The 21,459-nt window shown below is 28.3% G+C and overlaps 3 protein-coding genes across 3 annotated transcripts; 1 reads left to right on the top strand and 2 right to left on the bottom strand.

Moving 5' to 3' along the window:
* Nucleotides 1-110: 110 nt before the first annotated feature.
* LOC107061396 (uncharacterized) lies at nucleotides 111-995 on the bottom strand. The gene is made up of 2 exons (XM_015310570.1): nucleotides 496-995; nucleotides 111-405 (listed from the first exon to the last, which is right to left on the bottom strand). Exons 1-2 carry the CDS (start codon nucleotides 987-989, stop codon nucleotides 111-113), a joined length of 789 nt encoding a protein of 262 aa, XP_015166056.1. The 5' UTR covers nucleotides 990-995.
* A 2,141-nt stretch (nucleotides 996-3,136) lies between these two features.
* On the bottom strand, nucleotides 3,137-4,777 carry LOC102591359 (ethylene-responsive transcription factor 1B). The gene is made up of 2 exons (XM_006351590.2): nucleotides 4,038-4,777; nucleotides 3,137-3,340 (listed from the first exon to the last, which is right to left on the bottom strand). Exons 1-2 carry the CDS (start codon nucleotides 4,625-4,627, stop codon nucleotides 3,316-3,318), a joined length of 615 nt encoding a protein of 204 aa, XP_006351652.2. The 5' UTR covers nucleotides 4,628-4,777; the 3' UTR covers nucleotides 3,137-3,315.
* A 14,897-nt stretch (nucleotides 4,778-19,674) lies between these two features.
* Nucleotides 19,675-20,411, top strand: LOC102591016 (ethylene-responsive transcription factor ERF098-like). The gene has a single exon (XM_006351589.2). The coding sequence runs from the start codon at nucleotides 19,723-19,725 to the stop codon at nucleotides 20,194-20,196; it is 474 nt and encodes a 157-aa protein (XP_006351651.1). The 5' UTR covers nucleotides 19,675-19,722; the 3' UTR covers nucleotides 20,197-20,411.
* The last annotated feature ends 1,048 nt before the right edge of the window (nucleotides 20,412-21,459 follow it).

Below are 21,459 nucleotides of genomic sequence, written 5' to 3'. Positions count from 1 at the left end.
CATAACCAAAAAGGAGTCTGTCTTTCATAGATTTTTCAAACAGGACATAACTATCGAAGTGTCAATTTTTTGTGCAAAACATCAACTAAAGGCTAAAAGCAGAACAAAAATCAACAAGACACAAGAAAGACAACACAAAACATGAGCAAGATAAGCAAATCCTTCAGCTGAGCCACTTGACTATACTCAACCATGGTGCTTCCTCCACTGCAAAAGAAACCGATACGCTGGACCATAACATTGAATTTGAGCATCAAGTAGAAGAAATAAGCAGCCATCATGACAATCAACCAGCCATAACCTTTAACTTCATTAGCCTCTGCTACTCGGTATGCTATTACTGAACAATTCACCATCATAATAATCGAATCAACTCCGTCAATCGTCAACCTCGCCCACTCATTCCTGTTTACACATACACACGCAAAAACTAATAAGTACCATAAATTTTAAATAACTTAGAAGAAAAAAAAAACAGAACAAGTTAAAGCATACATTGGTGGTATAGTATTTTCAAAATCATCTTCCACTTCTGGCCATGCCAATAGATTTGGTGAAGGAATCAATGTGAAATTTTCTTTCTCAACCACAATCATGGAGTTCTTCTTCTCCTCCATTACTCTACGAAAACCCGAACTTTCAACACGCAGCCAAGGACCAAACTTTTCATTCCCAGGTGGGAATTTACATGTGTTTTGATGATTTCCAATACGACCACATTTGTAACAAAACAATCCCAAATTTTCATATTTGAAAGGAATCCAAATATTCGGCATTACCCAAAATCCAGTGACTAATGGATTTTTAATATCCAGTTTGACCCGAATCCTCATAAACTTACCCCAAACAGTTTTGTCAACACACAAATACTCTCCTAAAAAATGACCAATCATGAATGCATTTTGTTGGGTGAAAGAGAAATTTGGTAATCCATGGACTTGAACCCAAAAATGTAAGTAAAAGGGTAACTCTTTTCTTGCTAGCTCCATAGTGTTGAGAAAATGCAAGAATTGTTAGTATATTGATTTCTTGGAAACCAACATATATATATATATATATATATATTCGAAATTCTTTTTGTTTGTCATTTTAAAAGTTCTGGGGAATGTGGCAGTGTTGCAGGTCCTTTTTTGTCTGTCTGAGTTAGCAGGTATTGCTGTATTGGTGAAAGATGTATATACAAATTTGTATTGCTTTGTGAACAGAGCACACAGCAAGCCGCCATATTTGTACACTCCTTACTCCTTACAAATCCCTTTAGTCTAATTTTTTTTATGGTTCTTAGGCTGAGTTTTTGTTTTTTTCGTGTTCTCAACGAGTTAAATAATTATTTTTTTTTCATATTGTTAAAGATTTAAATAATGAAAATAGATGGATTGAATTGATTAGGTCATTTGAAAAGCGAATGTTAATTTTTTTAGACAACTTCTTAATTTCAATTTTTATATGACATGTTAGAGAATACGTGATTCAAAATTCTTGTTTACTTTATAAAGTTTTATATCAAATCAAACAAAATGAAATGAGGGAATGAGAATTACTTGAATACATTGTGTAATATATTTATAGACAGGATATTGAGAATCTTGGAATAGGCGTTTGACCATATGATATGGGACCTAATTTTAAGTTGTGGTTTGATATTTGTGCTTTCTTATAAAATATAAGATCAAAATTAGATATAATTTGTTTTGGATATACTTTATTTAAGTGAATTTGTATATATCTGAAATACATAGAAAAATTTACTCGTCACTCTTCTATGTATCTGTTATCCCAGATACATGTGATTACACAGATACATGTATCCGATGTGTATTTAGTGTAATTCTCATGTATTTGAACTTCTCTCCCTATTTCAGTATATATCTGGTAGGAAAAACATGTATTTAAGTGTATCTTATAGTAAATTAGTACAATAATAAATGATATAAAATATAATTATTTCAAGTTATAAAATAAATAAATAAATAAATATAATAAGAACATTTGTGTAATTAGGTATTTTAAAGTGAACTAGGGCCGATGGCCCATTTATCTCGATGAAACCCAAATAGGTCCATGAAAGTCCAGCCTACTCTACCAGAATAAAAGAACAAAACAAAGACATAACATTGATTATTATTATTTTTAGACATAATCCAAAATAAACGATTTTCCATGAATATACAAAAATGTGAGTGTGAAAGGTATTGTCCAATAGTCAAAGAGATCATAATTCATACTATTTTGATGGGGAAAAAAAGAAGATTTAAGTTCTAACCCTACTGACCTTCTGAAATTAGGCCTTCCTCATTAGGAAAAAGAAACAGAGGGTTACTTAATTACTAGGGGACAAAGCTTACTACTAGTTCCTCAGCTCTAATTTATGTATATTGTATATGTTGATAAAAAAATAAAATAATGTATATGAACTTTGATTGAACGAAAGTTCTAAAATGAACTTCTTTTTTTGAAATTCATAATTTAAAATAAGTTATAAATATTTATATAATTATAATTTTTTTTGGGAAATTTTAGGATAATACGCCGCACCACAGTTTCTGCCCTTCGGATGAGCACTTTATGGTGTACTGGGTAATAACCTGCAAACCACACATGAAATGTGAAATGCACTAGGCAAGCCCTATGCAACAAGCTCGATTTAGAAGGGATTGAGGGGAAATCGATCCCGAATCATCCACATAGATGACCACCCTCCAAACCAACTGAGTCGACTATTATTAAATAGTATTATTCTTTTAAAGTCAACCTAGATTGAACTTTGATATCTAGGAGAACTGCTATCGGAACTAGAGGAATTTTAAGAAATTATTTTTCAACTTTTCATGTTTGGTCGGTGAATTTGTTTTGAATATATATTTTCTAGAAAAATAAAGAAAATGATTTTCTTAAGGAAAGAAAGAAAATCAGGTTCCATATGAATATTCCGAATTCATTGTCTCTTCCGGCCAGTTCACCCTAGCATCTATCGCCCCCAACTCCCAACCCTCGCCACCCTTGAATTCACATTTTCCACTGCTTCCCGTTATAGTTAAAAAAAATTCTAGATTACATATAAATATAGATACTCTCCAAATAATTTATTTATCTATTTAACAAATATTAGAAAATAATAAGTAAAAATAACCATTTATTTTCCAAAGAAACATTTTGATGAAAAATAGTACTCCTAGCTCTTTTGCTGATCTGATCATGTCTCAATTTTTTTATGGACTGTAACATTGTGCAGACACACAACTTTTTGTACGGTCTTCGCCAGAAGTCCATCAGATCTCAGTGCTTTTCGTGTCTGGTAATAGGCTGCAATGCAACTTAATTTGCAAGTTTTCTTCTTCTCCTGTTGCCAAACAATTTCAAATTTTGCCAAAATTGAGCTTATGCTAATTAATGATAGAACATTTAAGATAGATTTGTATATATCACGTTGGACTATGAATATATGTTACTTGTTTAACTTTATACAAATTTATAGTATCTATTTATGTATATCCAAAATTAAATATTATAGATATCAACTAATAGCAAGTTAAAAGAGATAAACTCTTTTATCAAATATGCCCGAATAGTTAAGAATTTAACATCTTCTACCTTAATCACATAAATTAATCTTTTAAAGACATCCTCTGTTTTCAATTTTAATCCTCCTCTTCTCCTTTATTTGCATTTTGGATATAGTAAAATTAAATCAATTGAAAATCCATTATTATACTTTGTTTTTTAATTAATATAGAGACCATGTCAAATGCTAGCACAGATTCAACATTTCTGGTAAAATGGACAATCTTCATCATGTCTCTACATTTAGATTTTATAAAAAAACATAATTAGTTCTTTTGTCTGTACAAAAGAACCATAAATTAATAAAGTCATCAATGAATTCACAAAAAGCAGTTGAAAAGGGGAATCTGAACTTTCACGTTGTTGGTGAGAGACGTTCCCCATTTTCCCTCTCTTAAAAAAACAATCAAACAAATGAAATCCTAATTCAATATTATATAAACAGAGCAGGCTGAGAAACAGGGGAAAGAAATCACCAATTTGTGATACTTTCTGAAGAAATCAACAATTCCTCTAAATACTCAGCACCCAAATCTTCAAAAACGACAACATCTTTTCTTGCTCTGTTTCTTCTACTCACACTCTTTCTCCTCATTGAATATCTCTTCTTCAATTCAATCACCGGCGAACAATTCTCATCAAATCTACACTTCATTTCACTTAACGACTCCTTAACTATCTCCACAGGAAAGTTAAGTATAGCCATCGAACCTCTCATAGCAAATGCAGCTTGATCATACGCTAACGCAGCTTCTTCAGCATTATCAAATGTACCTAGCCATACACGAACACCATTCCTCGTAGAATCACGAATTTCAGCAGCAAATTTCCCCCATGGCCTCTTTCTAACACCTCTGTAATTCTTTTCCTTTTCACGTTCTGTTTCTTCTTCATATGAGGTCACTTCCTCTTCCTTTATTCCATAAGTACCAGACGGCGAGTTCACTGTTTCTTGCGATGATCCTTCAGCAACAAGATTAAAAAGGAACATGTCTTCTGTATCGTTAACGTTAAATGGAAGTGAATTATACTGAAAAAGAAGATTATCCCATGATGAATAATCCATTTGTTCAAAATTTGAATAGATTTTTTGTTATTGTTGGACTATTCTTATTTGGAAGTTTGAAGCTTAAACGATGACTAAAAGCCTTATATATACGTGAGATTGAGGAAACTTCTTACTTAATAGGGGATGATATTTTATTATTAGTAATATAGATTATTTAAATTAATCCAAAATGATGAATTTAAATAACTAGTAATTAGGAAGGGAATTTGGGGGAAAAGGGAGTGTTCAAGCACGTGAGTCAAATATAACAAGGGCGGCATTTTTTTCTCTATTTTCTGTTCATCAATATCAGCTTGATGATGTGAATGAGACTTGTTTTCTTGGGTTCACTAATACTTTGTTGCTATTTTATATGATAGTAACTTCTTCATGAGGTAGTAGGAAGTAGAAATTAGTATTTTCTATATCCCGATTTATATGACACAATTTGAATTTCTCAAGTCAAACAATTTCGCATCGAAAGTAATTTTAGGCTTGTGTCTCCTATTCCACATTAAAGTGTAATTTCATGGAAAATGTTATGTCTTCATGTTCATGTAGAACATTTTCTTTCTTTACTACGACACATTTTGAACAATTTCATCGTTTTTAAGTTGAAATAATAAGTCTAATAAGGGGTTTTCAGTGCAAGTTTGTGAATGCTTATATATACAAACAATCCACTAGTTTCATATTTATCTGCAAGTTTAAATTACATCAATTTTTATAACTTGATTATTATAAGTGTAATAATGTTGGGTCGTCTAATTTAATTTGTTCCTTCTCATGAATCACATGGATTATATCAAATGTGCAATGAACACAATCAAGTTTTCTAATTCCTAGACTTATGTAATACTGTTCCTGGATGAGTTACAACCTGTATAAGATGTTCAATCATGTTGCAAAAATTAGTGCTAACATTATATATTGTTTGGATTGCTACATGCTTTAGTAATAGGTCTAAAATTGGAATTGAAGTAACATAAATTTATTTTAGTTCATCAGGTAGTATTGAGTAGCCCATCGATTCGTTAGCTGGTATTTGTTTTAATCATTCAAATAATGATTGATATTTTTTTCAGCTATAAATTACACACCTCATGTCTTTCATATGCCTCTTATATAACACCAAATTTATGCAGGAAACTTTTGTTGCTCTTTCCAACACGACATTCTATCTAATTTTTGGTTAATAAGGGTGGTGAATGACGATGGTTGTTAGCGGTATATAATATTGACAGATAGTGATAATTATCGATAGTGATTAATGGATGTAATAAAATAATGATTGGTGGTGGTGATTGCAAATGATGGCTAATGGTGATAACGATTGATTTTAGTGATTGACGGTAGTGGTGATTGTGGATGGTAGGAGGTGGTGATTGACGGTGGTGGTAGTTGTGGCTTGTGGGTGGTAAGTGAATAAAAGTAGATGGAGTAGCAGTGACCTGTCATCTTTGTGTAAATTCTTTAATAGACATCTTAATATGATATTAAGACTTTATAATAGATCTTAATCATTCAAACATATTCTAACTCATTCAATGATTGTAAAATAAAAATAAAAATGCACTTAATGATTAAGATTCAAAATTTAAAACAAATAAATTTAATGATTAAGATCTAAATAATTAAGATTAAAACTTTCATAGAGGCCAAAAAAAAAAAGAGAGGCTTTAGTGGCCTTATCTTTAATTTGAGCCGACCTGAATTAAATCTTATAAAATGGAACGAAGAAATAATGTCTTTACTTCCTAAATTTCTAATTCAATCAAACTAAGACACTTAAATTATCGGACAAGAGTAACATTTACCTTAAAACAAAAATAGTTCACTCTTGTGTTCATTGTCAAGGTGGCTGGCTTTTATGCTCTACTTACAAAAAGCCAAAAGTCATCCCATGAACTTTAAAGAATCAATAGGGTATTGTATAACAGCTTACATTCTTGAAAACTCTTTGACAATTTTCATATTTTCTACACTTCTAGACATATAGTGCATAGTACTTTTTCATTTTTCTTGTTATTTTAGTATAGTTGTACATTTTAAATTGAGCACATGTACTTATTCACAATGACTGCCCTCTAATTTGAACAAGGAATTCATATTATATATATATATATATATAGTCTAAAAGCATAGGTATTCACTTGGTTTTGCCACTTGTGTACATTGTTTCTGAATTTTCGCACATTAGTTTTTTTATATACTTGTGTACTTTGTTGATAATAAACCACGATATTCTTATGGCAAGCTTTGTTAAATTAGGTCTTAGGCCTAACTCACACCCCAAAAGCTAGCTCAAAGGGAGGAGGATTGCCTAAACCTTATAAGGAGTCCACCCATCTCATTAACCACCGATGTGGGACTTTTGTCATTCTTTAACACCCCACCTCACGCCCAGTGCTTAGCATCTGGTGCGTGGGCAATTTTGATTTTGGGGGTCCCAACATCGGGTGAGACGGGCCCTGCTCTGATACCATGTTAAATTAGGTCTTAGGCCTAACTCACACCCCAAAAGCTAGCTCAAAGGGAGGAGGATTGCCTAAACCTTATAAGGAGTCCACCCATCTCATTAACCACCGATGTGGGACTTTTGTCATTCTTTAACACCCCACCTCACGCCCAGTGCTTAGCATCTGGTGCGTGGGCAATTTTGATTTTGGGGGTCCCAACATCGGGTGAGACGGGCCCTGCTCTGATACCATGTTAAATTAGGTCTTAGGCCTAACTCACACCCCAAAAGCTAGCTCAAAGGGAGGAGGATTGCCTAAACCTTATAAGGAGTCCACCCATCTCATTAACCACCGATGTGGGACTTTTGTCATTCTTTAACAAGCTTGAGGTTGCATTATTGGGGAATAAGTGTAGTGTAAAATACTCAATAATACTTTCTCTGTTCAATTAATACGATTTACTCTTTTTTTTAATCAATTTTAAAAATAATGATACATATTTATAATGTCAATTTTACCCTTACTGAAACAATATATAACTGCACAAATATCTATGACTTATTTTATATGATATATTTTAAGAGTTTTTCTTTCTTGTTTAAATTCCGTATCAAATCAAATAACATTAGATACCGTTTAAATCTAGTTTTATTAGTAGGTTAGGGACCATTCTAAGAGGATAAAGAAATGAAATGACTAGATTCAGGCCTTCAATCCTGTGTATGTTTGTTTGTACCAGTCAAATCCAAGTCCCATATATAAAATTCTCTAATCAACTATTAAATATATATAATCTTGTCTTGAATAGAGTATAAAGCATAGACAAAGACAACTCGTCCATTTTGGCCAAATATGTTGACATTTTGATTTCTTGTTGTAATGTATCAATCTCTAAATATCACACATCCTAAATACATTCCTAATAAATTTGTGAGGAATAACTTATCAATCAAGTAGGAAAATTTTAATAATTCAGTTAATTGACTATCTGAATTTTTATCTTGTTAGTGAGGGGTTTGATTCTCCTACTGTGTAATCTTCTCTCCCGACCCATTTCTGATTTCCCCTTTCTCTACCCCATTCTTTTATTAAAAAAAGAAAAGAATAAATCAATCAACTATGTTTTTTTAAAATAAAAATAAAAATAGAAGAAGTTGTTTTAGTATTTAACCTCTCCCCATGAGCTTTAACATTTTTGCGTAATTAGTGATTCGAATAGAAATCCTTAAAGTTAGAGGTGGGGAGTACTTACCATCCACACCCAATTTCAAATTAGTGGAAATAGTTTTCTATTTATCAATCAATACCTTTACTTTTGGTCGAAGAAACATGAATATTTTATTGATAAACAACTTGAGTACAATTTTGTTCCTACCTTGATTCGTCTCTTTGATTATTTTTTCCCTGTGATTCGAAAGCTCTTAGTAGCATATTTCTTGACAGTCTTGAAATTTATTTAATCTCCACGTTAGGAGGATTACTTCAACTTCTTAGTTGAAATCAGTCATATAATTCCTCTATCAAAAAGGGTAGATGAATAATATTTTGGATTAATTAGTTAGTTAATTTGACATACTCAAAAAAATTACTTCTACCTTTTTAACCTCACTTTGTCTTATTCACAAGAAATATGTCTTGGTCCTCCATATTGACCTGTACCAAATTTAGTCTTAAATAATAAAATTCAAATTTAGTGCTTTCTATACATTAGAGAACAAACAAATTGAACAATGGATAGGGGCGTAGGCCATAGGACCATATTCTAAAAAAATAAAAATGAGTAAATAGGCAGTTGCCTCGTGTGCAAAATCCAAGTAGGCTACTATTATTATTGTATTTAATCAGTTACTTATCTAGAATGAGACATTATTGGCCATTTCATTGACCTTACTATGAATTGCATTAATCACTAAGAAAGTCATTAGGTTCATGGTATTTGGTCACACAATGTAATTAAGTTTACTAATTCCTTAGATTAAATTTAAACACTACTTGATTATTCTATTTATTACAACTTTGTATAACTAATTTTACTTCACTCTATTAGGGCCAACTCCAATGGATAAAAACAGAAGTTCTTGCTCCTACGTATCATCATTTGCCGCCGAATAATTCTATAGCTTAGCCCTCGTATTTTACGATCTTCGTCTCAATTTATATGGCATCATTTAATTAGATGTACAAAAAATATTCTAAAGCTTTGCCCTCATATATAACGATTTTCGTCTCAATTTATATGACATCATTTAATTAGATATAAAATTTAATAAAGAAAGAAGAATTTTAGAAATTGTAATTTAAAACAAACCTTAGAAATCGTCATTTAATTAATAGGACTATAGATTAGTCATGTTGGTATACTTGTGTCATTTAATTGGACTATAGATTAGTCATGTTGCTATACTTAAATATTTCATCTCATGTTGGTATACTTGCACTATTCTTTAATTTTATTTATATGATATGAGGTTCATGTTAACCGGTGATAAAAATTAATTTATTTTTCCATGACAAAATAAATTAATGGTAAATTTAGTGAGTGATTTTGAAAGATAAAAGTCTTAAATTGAGATTTTATTGATACAAAATAAAATTTAATAACTTTGCTACATAAATTTGGATAGTTAAGTAACCTTTTGAGATATTATCTCCATTAAAGAGGGGCATTTGATCGTGAAAATTGTGAGTATTTAAAAAAAATTAATACAAAGTAAGAAATGATATGTGAAAAAGAAAAAGATCATTCCTTCCGGAATATGTGAAAAAGAAGTAGGGGTCAGATAAACTAAAATAATGAAAGTACTTTTGGGATTTGAAATTTCAAATTGTGATTTGATATTTTCTAAATATAAAACATGACCCATAAATTTTATTTTATTTTATTTTTAAAAAAAACACCATATTCTAAACTTTTTGCACACATTATAGAAATAGTTATTATTTTTGCTCTGTATCTCCCCCTTTAAACTTTTTACTTTAACTAATATTTTACTAATCTATATATATATATAAAAAGGAAAAACATAGAGAAGGCGATGTGGCACCTCTCTATGACCTCCATTACGTTTATCTTTTTTTCTCCTTTAATTGACATTTCCCCCATATAAATCAATAATTTACTCATTGAAAAAACAATTAAATAATGTACTCACTAAAAACACAATTAAATAGTCCACGTATTCTTTTCACCTTTAAAAGTTATAGCTGGACAAATCTAATCATATTCTTTTCAGTTATAACTGTATGTAACATATAGATCAAGGAAATGCAAAAGACAATTAACTAATATACATACAGTACTCCTCTTTAATAAATTAAAAAGGCAATTAATCAGAAGAAAAAACGGCATTGGATTATATTGCCCACGTCGTTGGTGGAAACAATTTTTTAAGCGGCATGTAACAAAGAAATGAATGCTCTTAAAAGTTACAGTTTTTACCTTTACCTATTATTATGACTTATTTTCAACACCTTTGAATTATCACAACTATTACAAACTTGGAGCATAAATATATATGGCATCGAAAAAATTTCTTCAAATATTTTTATATCAATCATATGATAAATAACAAGTTTAATCATTACTTTCTACCAATTCTGCTTTTCATTTATTTTGATGTCAGGTGATTACTCAATTCAATATCTATATTTTTATTTTCTTTTTCTTTTTAAAATATTTATATAATATTATATTGTTACTCGTAATATATGTTTGTGTTTTTGCCAGGTGATTAATTCCATTGGATTTATTTGTTCTTTTAAAAGATTTATATAATAATATATTGTTACTTGTGATATCTGTTTGTGTTTTTTTGCAAATTGAAATTAGGTGACTAATGGAATTATATGTGAATGTAATTTCACCCTATTTTGTTTGGTAAGTTGTTTATTATTTTTAGTTGATTGATATAATTTTTTTTATTTATGTTACTCTCCTCTTCTTCTTATTCTTCTAATGTTTATGAACTCTCTTGAAAAATACTCAAGCACTATAGAGTTTTTGGTGTTAATTATTTTCTATATTTATTATAATAATAATATGTCTTCTTACTCCTTTATCTTGTACTATTCTAGATAATATAACATGTTTTTGTTGCTTACATGTTGGCGGCTAAAGTTAAAAATATATCAATAATAATAAGTGAATATGTTATTTTACAATAATTTCTGCCAATTAAATTTACATATTTTCAATTAAAAGGAATATAAATGATAAATTCTTAACTTGTCTAAAGAAGTATTGAAACTTGAGAATTTCAGTTGTATTTTGAATTCTCTTCCTTTCCTGGCGATGTCCTGTACTGAATTTTATAGAATTTTTTTTTAAAAAAACAAAGAGAAATACATACTTATATATTTTTTGAATAGTTATTGTAGCTTTAATAATTTTTACGACTAAAAAGGAGTAACTTCAGAATGGAATTAATAGTTAGTTATAAAGAATGTTATGTTCAAGAGAGAGAGGAAAAGAAAAGATAGATATTCTTTGATTCTTCTTAGTAGAATGAATAAGCAAGAAGAAGAAAATGGAGGAGGAAAAAAAAAAGAAAAATATTAAATTAAAAAGATTTCATTGTGTGTTTTACCGCTTCACTTATTATTTTTGCAGAAATAGTTGTCGTTGAACACTTCTAAAGTTTTTTTCCATTGAAGTGTAGCTCTTCAAAGTTAGAGAGAAAGTTAGATATATACTTAATATATTAAATAAACAAAGGAAAAATATGTTTAAATTTATACACATGTCAATTTAAAGTCATTACTCTCTCCGTCTCATATTAATTGATCATCTTATTAAAAATAGTTGTTCATCTTACTAAATCAAGAAAACGTTAATTAAAATGTTCCCACATTATCCTTACAATTAATTCTTTTTTAAAATATTCACATTTGCTTATAAAATTTCTAAAAAGTTTTCTTAAGGAATGAATTAGTAAATTATCATCTTATTTATAATTTTTTAATGTGTATAAAAAGAAAAATGATCAAATGAAGGAAGTAACTTCTTATTTTGGAAGTTCATCTCTTTTTTCATGATTCAGCTTTAAAAGAAAATATAAATCATTGTTTACTTAGATAGATTATTATTATTATTATTGTTATTATTATTATTGTTATTATTATATATAATCAAGTATTTGTAGATGATTAAAAGTTTTAGAATTAAAGAAAAAAATAACAATAATATATAGCTTAAAGCTTGAGACCCAATCTGTTTAAATTTGAAGACTAAGAAGAGTTTTAATAGTTTTGATATTTGGTCATCAGGAGAATATTTTGAAATTTTAATAAAAAATAATCGTGCGAAGCGCGAATTAATTCACTAGTTGAATAGTAAGAACAGAAAGAAGTAACTCTAATGACTCTTTATTGTTCAAGACATCAAATATTTTGAACAAAATTAATTTATCAAAACAATTAATATTTGAAATCAATCATAATATACTATATTGCTCACCCTATATGACCAAAGAGGAAATAAAACAAATAATGAAGGTCCTCAATTATGTATATATGGTCCACAAATTTAATTTACGTTATAATGATAATAATAATAATAACTGAAAAGAAGTGAAATGAAAAGTGGATAGAGGGCCATAGATGGTGAAATGAAATTGGATATGGTGCATGAACCACTACAATCATTTTCCTCAAAATTCATATGACAAATATTCTGATTATTTGTATGTAAAACATGTTAAATAAATCTAGAAGCTTTAACGAAACTTAACTAAGGGCTTCTTAGCGAAGGTGTCATCGTCTTAAAATCGAAAAACTAATATGAGCCAAACTAAAATATTGATGCATCATTTTGCATGATTAGTGTCTACTTGAACCCTTTTCAATCAACAAAAATAAATAAATAAATAAATTTTAGCTGCATCTTGCTCAACTTAATTAAGGGCTTTTTAGGAAGGGTGTCATCTGGGCCGAACCGGCCCATTAAGATGTGGCCCTGGCCCACACTAGTTTTGGGCTAATGTTAGGTCTGGACGGGGATGGGCTTGGGTAGGGGAAAGGTGTTCGGCCCAACCTCCTACTCGGTTTAAGATGTTTAGTTTTTAATCGGATCGTACCAGGTTGGTGGGGGCGGGTTTTGACTTTTTTTAAAAAAATCTATCTATATATAATAGGAGAAGAAAAAACGCCACATGTCAGTGCCACAAAATTTTAGAATTTTAAATAATTAATAATTAATTATTATACAACTATTATCTATCTATAAATAAAAAAAATTAAATAAAAATAGACACATGTCATCAACTTACACAAATACTGTCAAATGTTAGTATTTCTAAAAATAAATTTAACTTTTATTTAAATACACAATGAATTCGTGTTGAGAACATGACCATTGAAGGTGTCCTTTTTTCTTTTGTAATTTACATGAATGGAGGTGTAGTTTTGTTCCACAATTAGGAGATAAAAAAATTGTGTACATTACTATTTATTTGTGTATAGATATTTTACCACTTCGAAATTACAATAATCTAATTTATTTTGAAATTTACGTAAAAATAAAATCTGTTTCAAAGAGATTTGTTTATGCATAATTATTAATTTTAATTATTATGAATTTTACAAGTCTCTTTAAATTTTTACTATAATGAATATGTTAATGAAAAAAAAAGTTTCATAACTTTCCATTACCCATCCATTGTTGCACAATCCTATAAATAATGAAAAACTATGTTAATAACATTTTATTTTATCTGTAGTCATCTTAAACCAAATAAATAATTTTCAATTTTTAAAAAGTGGTATTTGTTGTGTTTATGAAGAGTAAGAGTTGAAATATATTTTGTTATATTTTATCAAAGCAAGAATTTTGCAAGAAAAGATATCTTAAAAATAATGTTATAGTATAATTTTTATTTTGGTCGTTATTTTTTCTTTTTGAATCAAATTAATAGTGTTTCTTGATTTTTTTTAGTGAGATTTGCTTATATTGTGATAATGATATGTTTGCTAGAGTTAACTAATTATTACTCTCATTGTACTAGCAATTATCATAGAAAGAGGCAATGAATGAATTCTACATTAAGTAATAATATAAATAACAATTATATTTCGTGTAATTTCATAAAGTATGTCTACAAAAGCTAAAATATACAAACACTAAATTAACTTTTTGATAGACCCTTAAATCAATAATAACATAAATAAATAGTAATAAATAATTTTAAATTTTGAATTCTAAGTTGAGAAGAAAATTATAAATAATTACCTTTTTGCAACATAAATTTATAATAATATAATCCGATTATAAGAATTATATAGTACTAAAGTACCATGATATTATATAATTTTATAAATATCATATAATTGATATATGATTTTTTTAAAAAATGAAAGACTACATTTAAAATTTTGAATAGCATTCCGACAATTTGATATTTACGTGCCTAAATTTTTGTAGTTTATTAATTTTATATTTAGAATTATCATAATAATTATAACAACAATAACAATAATAATAAAGGTAATAATAATAATAATAGTAATAATAATAAATACATATTATTATTTAAAACTTAAAATTTTAAAATTAATTCTCAACAAATGATCAATTAAAATTAACTTTATACAACCATTTGAAAAATAAAAAAAATTGAAATTTGAAATTTAAAGATAAAAATTTAAACTTTTAAAAAAATTGATTGACCTGTTTTAAAATTTAAATTTTAAATATTACCATTTTATTTCAAAAATTAAATTTTTAATTATAATTAAAATCTAAATAGCGAGTTTTAAACATCCCATTACATTTCCACTTATACACAAATTCTAAAAACTGATTAAATAAAAAAAAAAAAAAGTATCAAAATTTCTTTAAAAATTAAAATCTATTTGCAAACTCACTAAATATGGTTATACAAAATAGCAAGTTAGTAACATGTTTTTTTTTACTCCCTTTTAATAGTAAGTACTAGATAATGTTGCCCGTGCTATGCACGGGCCCAATAATATAAATGGTATATTTTGGGGCTAATAATCGAGTTTTTGAAGCGATTATTTGCTTGGATAAAGGAATAAGTTTTTTTATCACAAACCTGTACTTTCTTTGACGCTATTTAAGGCATAATTAGACTACCCACATACAACATTTTTGAAATATTTTATGTTGTCAATTATCATGATTTATAGTATTTTTACACATTTTTTAAATATAAAAAATAATATAAATAAGACAAATAAATTAAAATGGACCCAATATATGTTATTTTTGTTGTCTCAATTTATGTGACACAAATGAAATTTGGAGAGTCATCCAAATTTTCATTTTTTTTTTAAATGTTTGAAGTTATTAATTATTGTGATTTATAATATTTTTATGTAACTTTGAAATAATGTACATTACTGGTCACTTTGTCCTAATTTATGTGATATGGATAAAATTACAAAATTTTTTTTGAAATAGGTAACTTACAAAATTAACCCTTTTAAAATGTCTTTAATATATTTTAAGTTGTTAATTATTATTATTTATAATACTTTTTTGGTAATATTAAAATGAGATGTGTTATTTTTATGGTCCCAATATATGTGAGCCTGATAGAATTCTGAGAGTCAACCTATGTTATTATATAACTTTTAAATATTTTAAATTAGTAATTATTGTAATTTTTAAAGCTTTTTAAGTCATTTGTAAATGATATATGTTGCTTCCTTGATTGGGACTTTTCCATTTTGTGATATATATATATATATATACATATTCTATATTATTTTAAAAGGGAGTTTATGCCCAAGTTCTACTATATAATAATGTAATATATAATATTCAAGATTGGGACTTTTCCATTTTGTGAGATATATATATATATACATATTCTATATTATTTAAAGGAGTTATGCCAAGTTCTACTATATAATAATGTAATATATAATATTCAAGATTGGGAAAAGTCCCAATCTTGAATATTATATATTATACTTGGCCCTAAACTCTCTTTTATAATATAGTAGAAAAATAAGGTCAATTTTTGTCGTGATTAAATTTTTTTTTTTCTTCTCTAATTGTTACAACTTACAATCCTATTAGTAATGAATTGAAATACCTTTTATTATCAGTTGAACTTTTAAACTATTTCAAGGGACATAAATCACAACCAATATATACAAATTATTTTTGAAAAATCCATTAATTTAAACAATTTATCAACAGTTGCATTGTAGCATATTTTTTTGAGTTTTTCTACATTCTAAATTAATTATGTAATATGTAATTTTATTTAATGATTAATTACAAAAAAACAAAACATAAATTTAAAATATTTATTGTAATTAACATGAAAGTGAAAGCAGTTTAACAATATATATATATAGGTAGTATATTAAATTCAAAACAAAAAATTTAAAAGTATCTTTTTTGTTAAAGAATTACTTAAAATTAACATGATATAAACATTTTTAAAATTTAATTTTTTTATAAAGATAGAGATCAATAATTAAATATTTGAATGATCTATTTTAAAATTAAAAACTAATTAAAATTCTTTATTTAAATAAAACAGGAATATATTTTAAATCGTGCATAAGTTAATATCACATTTAATTAAAAATTATAATATTTAATCCGCGCAATGCGCGGACACGAATACTAGTATATATAAAAAGATAATCTAATAATACAATTAATATATACATTTAATAGATTCGATCGTTGGAAAATTTTAAAATTAGTCATTGCCAAATTTATCGTTTTTAATAACTAGTCATTTCCAATTTAAAAAACTAGTCATTGCGAACTTTATTTTAACCTCTATATATTTATTAAATTAGATTTTGGCCATGTATTAAAATTATAAATATCACTTCATTCTTTTTCGATTTTCACACAATTCGCTCTATCTATTTTGCTACTTTGCTATTCTACGTCAAAGTTTCAAGTTTCATAGATAATCCTCCTCCTTCTCGTCCTTAAAGATCAAGATCAAGATCAAGTGTGGTGTGGACATATTTTGAGCGATAGCCAAAGAACATGTTAAATTTCAATTATGTGGCTGAGTTAGGACCCTCGTACAATATGTAAGCATAAGATGAACTCTGGTTTTAAAATATTGTGTTTCAGTGAGTTTAAGAGTTCGGTAGGAAAAATTGTAAGTACAAGGGTCTAACTTAAAAATGGAGTCAAGTATAAGGGTCTTCCAGGTCATTCCGCCATAATTTATGAATTAGGCACTTGGTGAAAAGGTACAAAGTCAAGAAGTTGAACTTTGAAGTTCAAAGTTTATTGCAATAATGTATTAGTCATTTAAGTTTGTATCTTTCAAATTTGTAATGTTATCAATTTAAATTTGAAATTTTGTTTTAATTATTATATAACACTGTACCACTCTATGGTTTTTTAGAAATATATTTTTTAGGTTAGGTTTGTGTCATTTTCATTCCAAGCTTCCAACAAGATATAAACAAATATAGAAATAGACACACACATCTGAATATCAAGATATTGCATTAAGATCTGAATACTAAATAGTTTAGACTATTTGTTTTCTCAACATCTAGTTGTATATATAAAAAAAATAAAAAATAATACTAAATTGATCTAATATATATTAATAAAATATTGTAAAATTTTATAAGACAATTGTGGTTGATAGTAGTAATTAATCATAATTGTTGTTGGTGACAATTGATAATTCATAGTGAAATGATAATGATAACTAAAGACGGCGATTAATGATGATGGCGGTTAGCGGTATATAGTGTTGACTAATTATGGTAAATTGGTAATTATCAATAGTGATTAGTGGATGTAATAATGATTAGTGGTGATAAATACAAATGTGGCTAATGGTGATGATAATTGATTTTGGTGATTGACGGTATTGGTGGTTGTGATTGGGCAGAGGATGGTGATTGTGGAAAGTAGGTGGTGGTGATTGATGATGGTGATAGTTGGGGTTGAAATGGTGATTGTAGATGGTGGATGAAAGTAGATAGAGTAGCGATGAAATGTCATCTTTGTACAAATTCTTAATCATTCGGACATATTCAAACTTATTAGTGATTGTAAAACAAGAAAAACAATCACACTTAATTACGATTCTGACCTTAAAAATAAACATACTTAATGACTAAGATCTGAGTAATTAAAACAGGTATATTGTTGGTTCTTGGAAGCTTCATATATTCTTCAAAATAATTTGTTATTGGAACACTAATTGGCTTCAATCTCTGAAAAGAATATTGGGCCAATCATCCTACTGGGCGGACTACCAAATTGGACCTTGACAACCATCAAACTTGGAACTTTCATTTATTATTATTATATTAATAACGAAAAATTAGTTATAATTTACTTTGTAAATATTAACTTCAATGAAACCACTATCCCATAAGGTTTCCCTTTGTCCATGTAGAAATCTATTCATTTTTAATTAATTTTTTTTTTTATACAAAGTTTATCAAGTTAGAAAGTTGAAGCTCTCAATATATGATATGTTTTTTTGTCTTTATTATAATGTTGTTATTGAACTGGATAAGTATAATTGTGTAAAATAGTATGACGTTTATATATATTTCACATAAAACAAATTGTTGTCAGATGTTTATATCGAGACATGGAAAAATTCGAGAATAAAAATGAAAAAAATTGACTTTTTTAAAAATTTGATTTGATTTGATTTATAAATATAATTTTTTTTGATATAATTGATTCAATTTGATAATAGAGAATTCAAATCAACCCGGTACATGTATATCCGTATACGTGAAAGAGAACCTTATGAAGTAATAACTAAATATTAAATCCTTCTTTTATTGAGACGTTTAAGCAACATCGACTAGTCTATAGGCCATTATTGGATTTACCATAATACATATATTAATTGGTATATAATCTCAATGAACTTGAGGAAATGATTTTTTAATGTTAAAAGTGAACATAACTTCTTCTTTTTTTAATCTTTATCTTAAAATGTGCTAAAGTAGATAAATAAATAAAAAATTATTTATAATATAATAGATAAATAAAAGTGAATAGAGGAAAGTAATTAAATTTTTGCAGTACACATTCTAAACATTTTCCCTTCAACTTTAATGTTTATGGGGTAATTGATCTCAAGTATTAGAGTTGACAATTGGCGGGTTTGGTCAAATTTGATCGGATCAAAATGGATCAAAATTCAATCCAATTCAATCAAAATCTGCTTGGATTAAAACTGGTCATAATTCAATCCATCCATTTTTTACAAAATTTTAATTGCTTTCTTTGTTTTTTCCTAAATTTTCAGTACCTAATTATAATTTATTTATGACTAATATGATGTGAGTCACTTTAAATTACATATCAATCTAAGTTTAAATAAGTTAAAATAAATTGAACGAATCAATAACTTATCAAAACTTAAACGGTTTAGATTTGATTTCGCTACCCGCAAAATATAAACCCGCTTTATGACCAGTCAAATCTTTCATGTAAATTTAGGAAAGCCACCATCAGCCTCGTTGCCACCCATGACTCTAACCCCAACCTTTATGTGGAAGAAGTCAAAATTGGTCAATGGTCAAATATGACTACGACATCTATCTATTTATTGAAAATAAATAATAGTCATATCCATGCATATATACTTATCCACACACACATTAGCACGTTATATTATATCCCCTAGATATTAACAAAAACATAGAAGGGTGACCAAGGTGATGGAGAATGAAGATCAAAGAGGAAGAAGAGAGAACAAATATCGAGGCATTCGACGAAGACCATGGGGAAAATATGCAGCGGAGATACGTGATCCTAATAGGAATGGTGCACGTCTATGGTTAGGTACGTTTGAAACAGCTGAAGAAGCGGCTAGAGCTTATGATAGAGCTGCCTTTTCTTTAAGGGGCCATCAAGCCATTCTCAACTTCCCTAATGATGGACATTATCATATCAATAATAATACTAATGTACCTCTAGGTCCTGGACCAAACTATAACGTGCCATCTACAATGGTGAACAATATGAACATGTCCTCTTCTTCTGCTTCTGCTTCGGCTTCGGCTTCGGCTTCTTCTGATCATCGACATGATCATGGAGAGAAGGTTGAATTTGAGTATTTGGATAACAATCTTCTAGACGAGCTTCTTGCTTCACAAGTTCATCGCCATGATAATAAACGTCCTAAGTTTTAGATTGCTTCCAAATGCTTGAAATGTTCTTATTTACTATTTTATTGTCTTGCTATTTCCAATTTATTTAATTTTTTCCACTAAAGTTTATGTCCAACTTGCTTTAGTTTGCTAGTATATCTCATGTTATTATTTTCGTCATCATCATTTCTTTAATTTGTTTTTATGTAATCACAAGTTAAGAGGATAACCCCTAACTAATAATTCCTCTTTTTATTGTTCTGATCTTCTCATAATTTAAAAGGAGGTCTACATTTCTGTGTCCAAATTAAATAAATGTATTGGCAAGAATAAGAATTTGTATAGGTCGCAAGTGAATATTTAAATTAGGAGTTTGAATATAACAAGAAATAGCTTATATTTTTAAAACAGGGTACATAGATCAGTGACATTATTTTATGTGGCTGATTTGAAATCAAGGATTGATACACAAATCATTTTCAAAGGATGAAGTTTCAAGTATTTGGTGAATAATTTAAGAAAATTAAGAGATTGACGAGGATGTTATATATAATATTAGAGCGGGGAGACTGAAATAGAATCTTGCATTCAGTATATTGTAAGATGAGAATGTGCCATCAAGCATAAGTTTTATAAAGTGATGGTAAATCATCTATGTTGTATTGGACGGAGTGTTGACCAGTCAAGAAATCACATGTATGTCCAAAAGATAAAACTAACGAAAATGAGGATGTACTTGTGATGAATGTGTGGTATATTAATTAGGAGAGATATGATTAGAAATGAAGATATCTTCGACAAGGTAAGAGTGACTTCCGTGGTGAGCAAAAGGAGGGAGATGAGATTGTGATATGGTTCGAACATGTTAAAAGAAGATGCATAGACGCACCATTGAGGAGGTATGAGATATTAGTCGGTATGAGGAGAGGTAAAAGTAGACCGAAAAAGTACCAAATAGAGGTGATTATACAACACCTGAGACATCTACAATTTAGTGAGGACATATTAGTTTCCTCATCAATATTAGTTTTATGAGTACTCTTTTACTATCTTATTCCTCAATTTAATTTATTGTCTTCGTGATTTCAGTTATCATATTATTTGTTGTTGCTACTGTTCTTTTCTCCATTGTTTTCGATATAAATTTCTTACTGCTATGTTTGTTTTACATAGTTGATTTTTTTATATGCTTTATTTGAGCCAATGACCTATCAAAAACAACCTCTCTATCTTTTCAAAATAAGAATAAAATTTCGTATACATCATACTCTCCCAAATTTCACTCTTAAGGTTGCACCGAATATT

Source organism: Solanum tuberosum, unplaced genomic scaffold (genome assembly GCF_000226075.1).
Source record: "Solanum tuberosum cultivar DM 1-3 516 R44 unplaced genomic scaffold, SolTub_3.0 scf00130, whole genome shotgun sequence".
In the NCBI taxonomy this organism is placed as follows: domain Eukaryota; kingdom Viridiplantae; phylum Streptophyta; class Magnoliopsida; order Solanales; family Solanaceae; genus Solanum; species Solanum tuberosum.
Note: the sequence above shows the minus strand (reverse complement) of the source record. Positions and strands in the feature narration are given on the sequence as shown.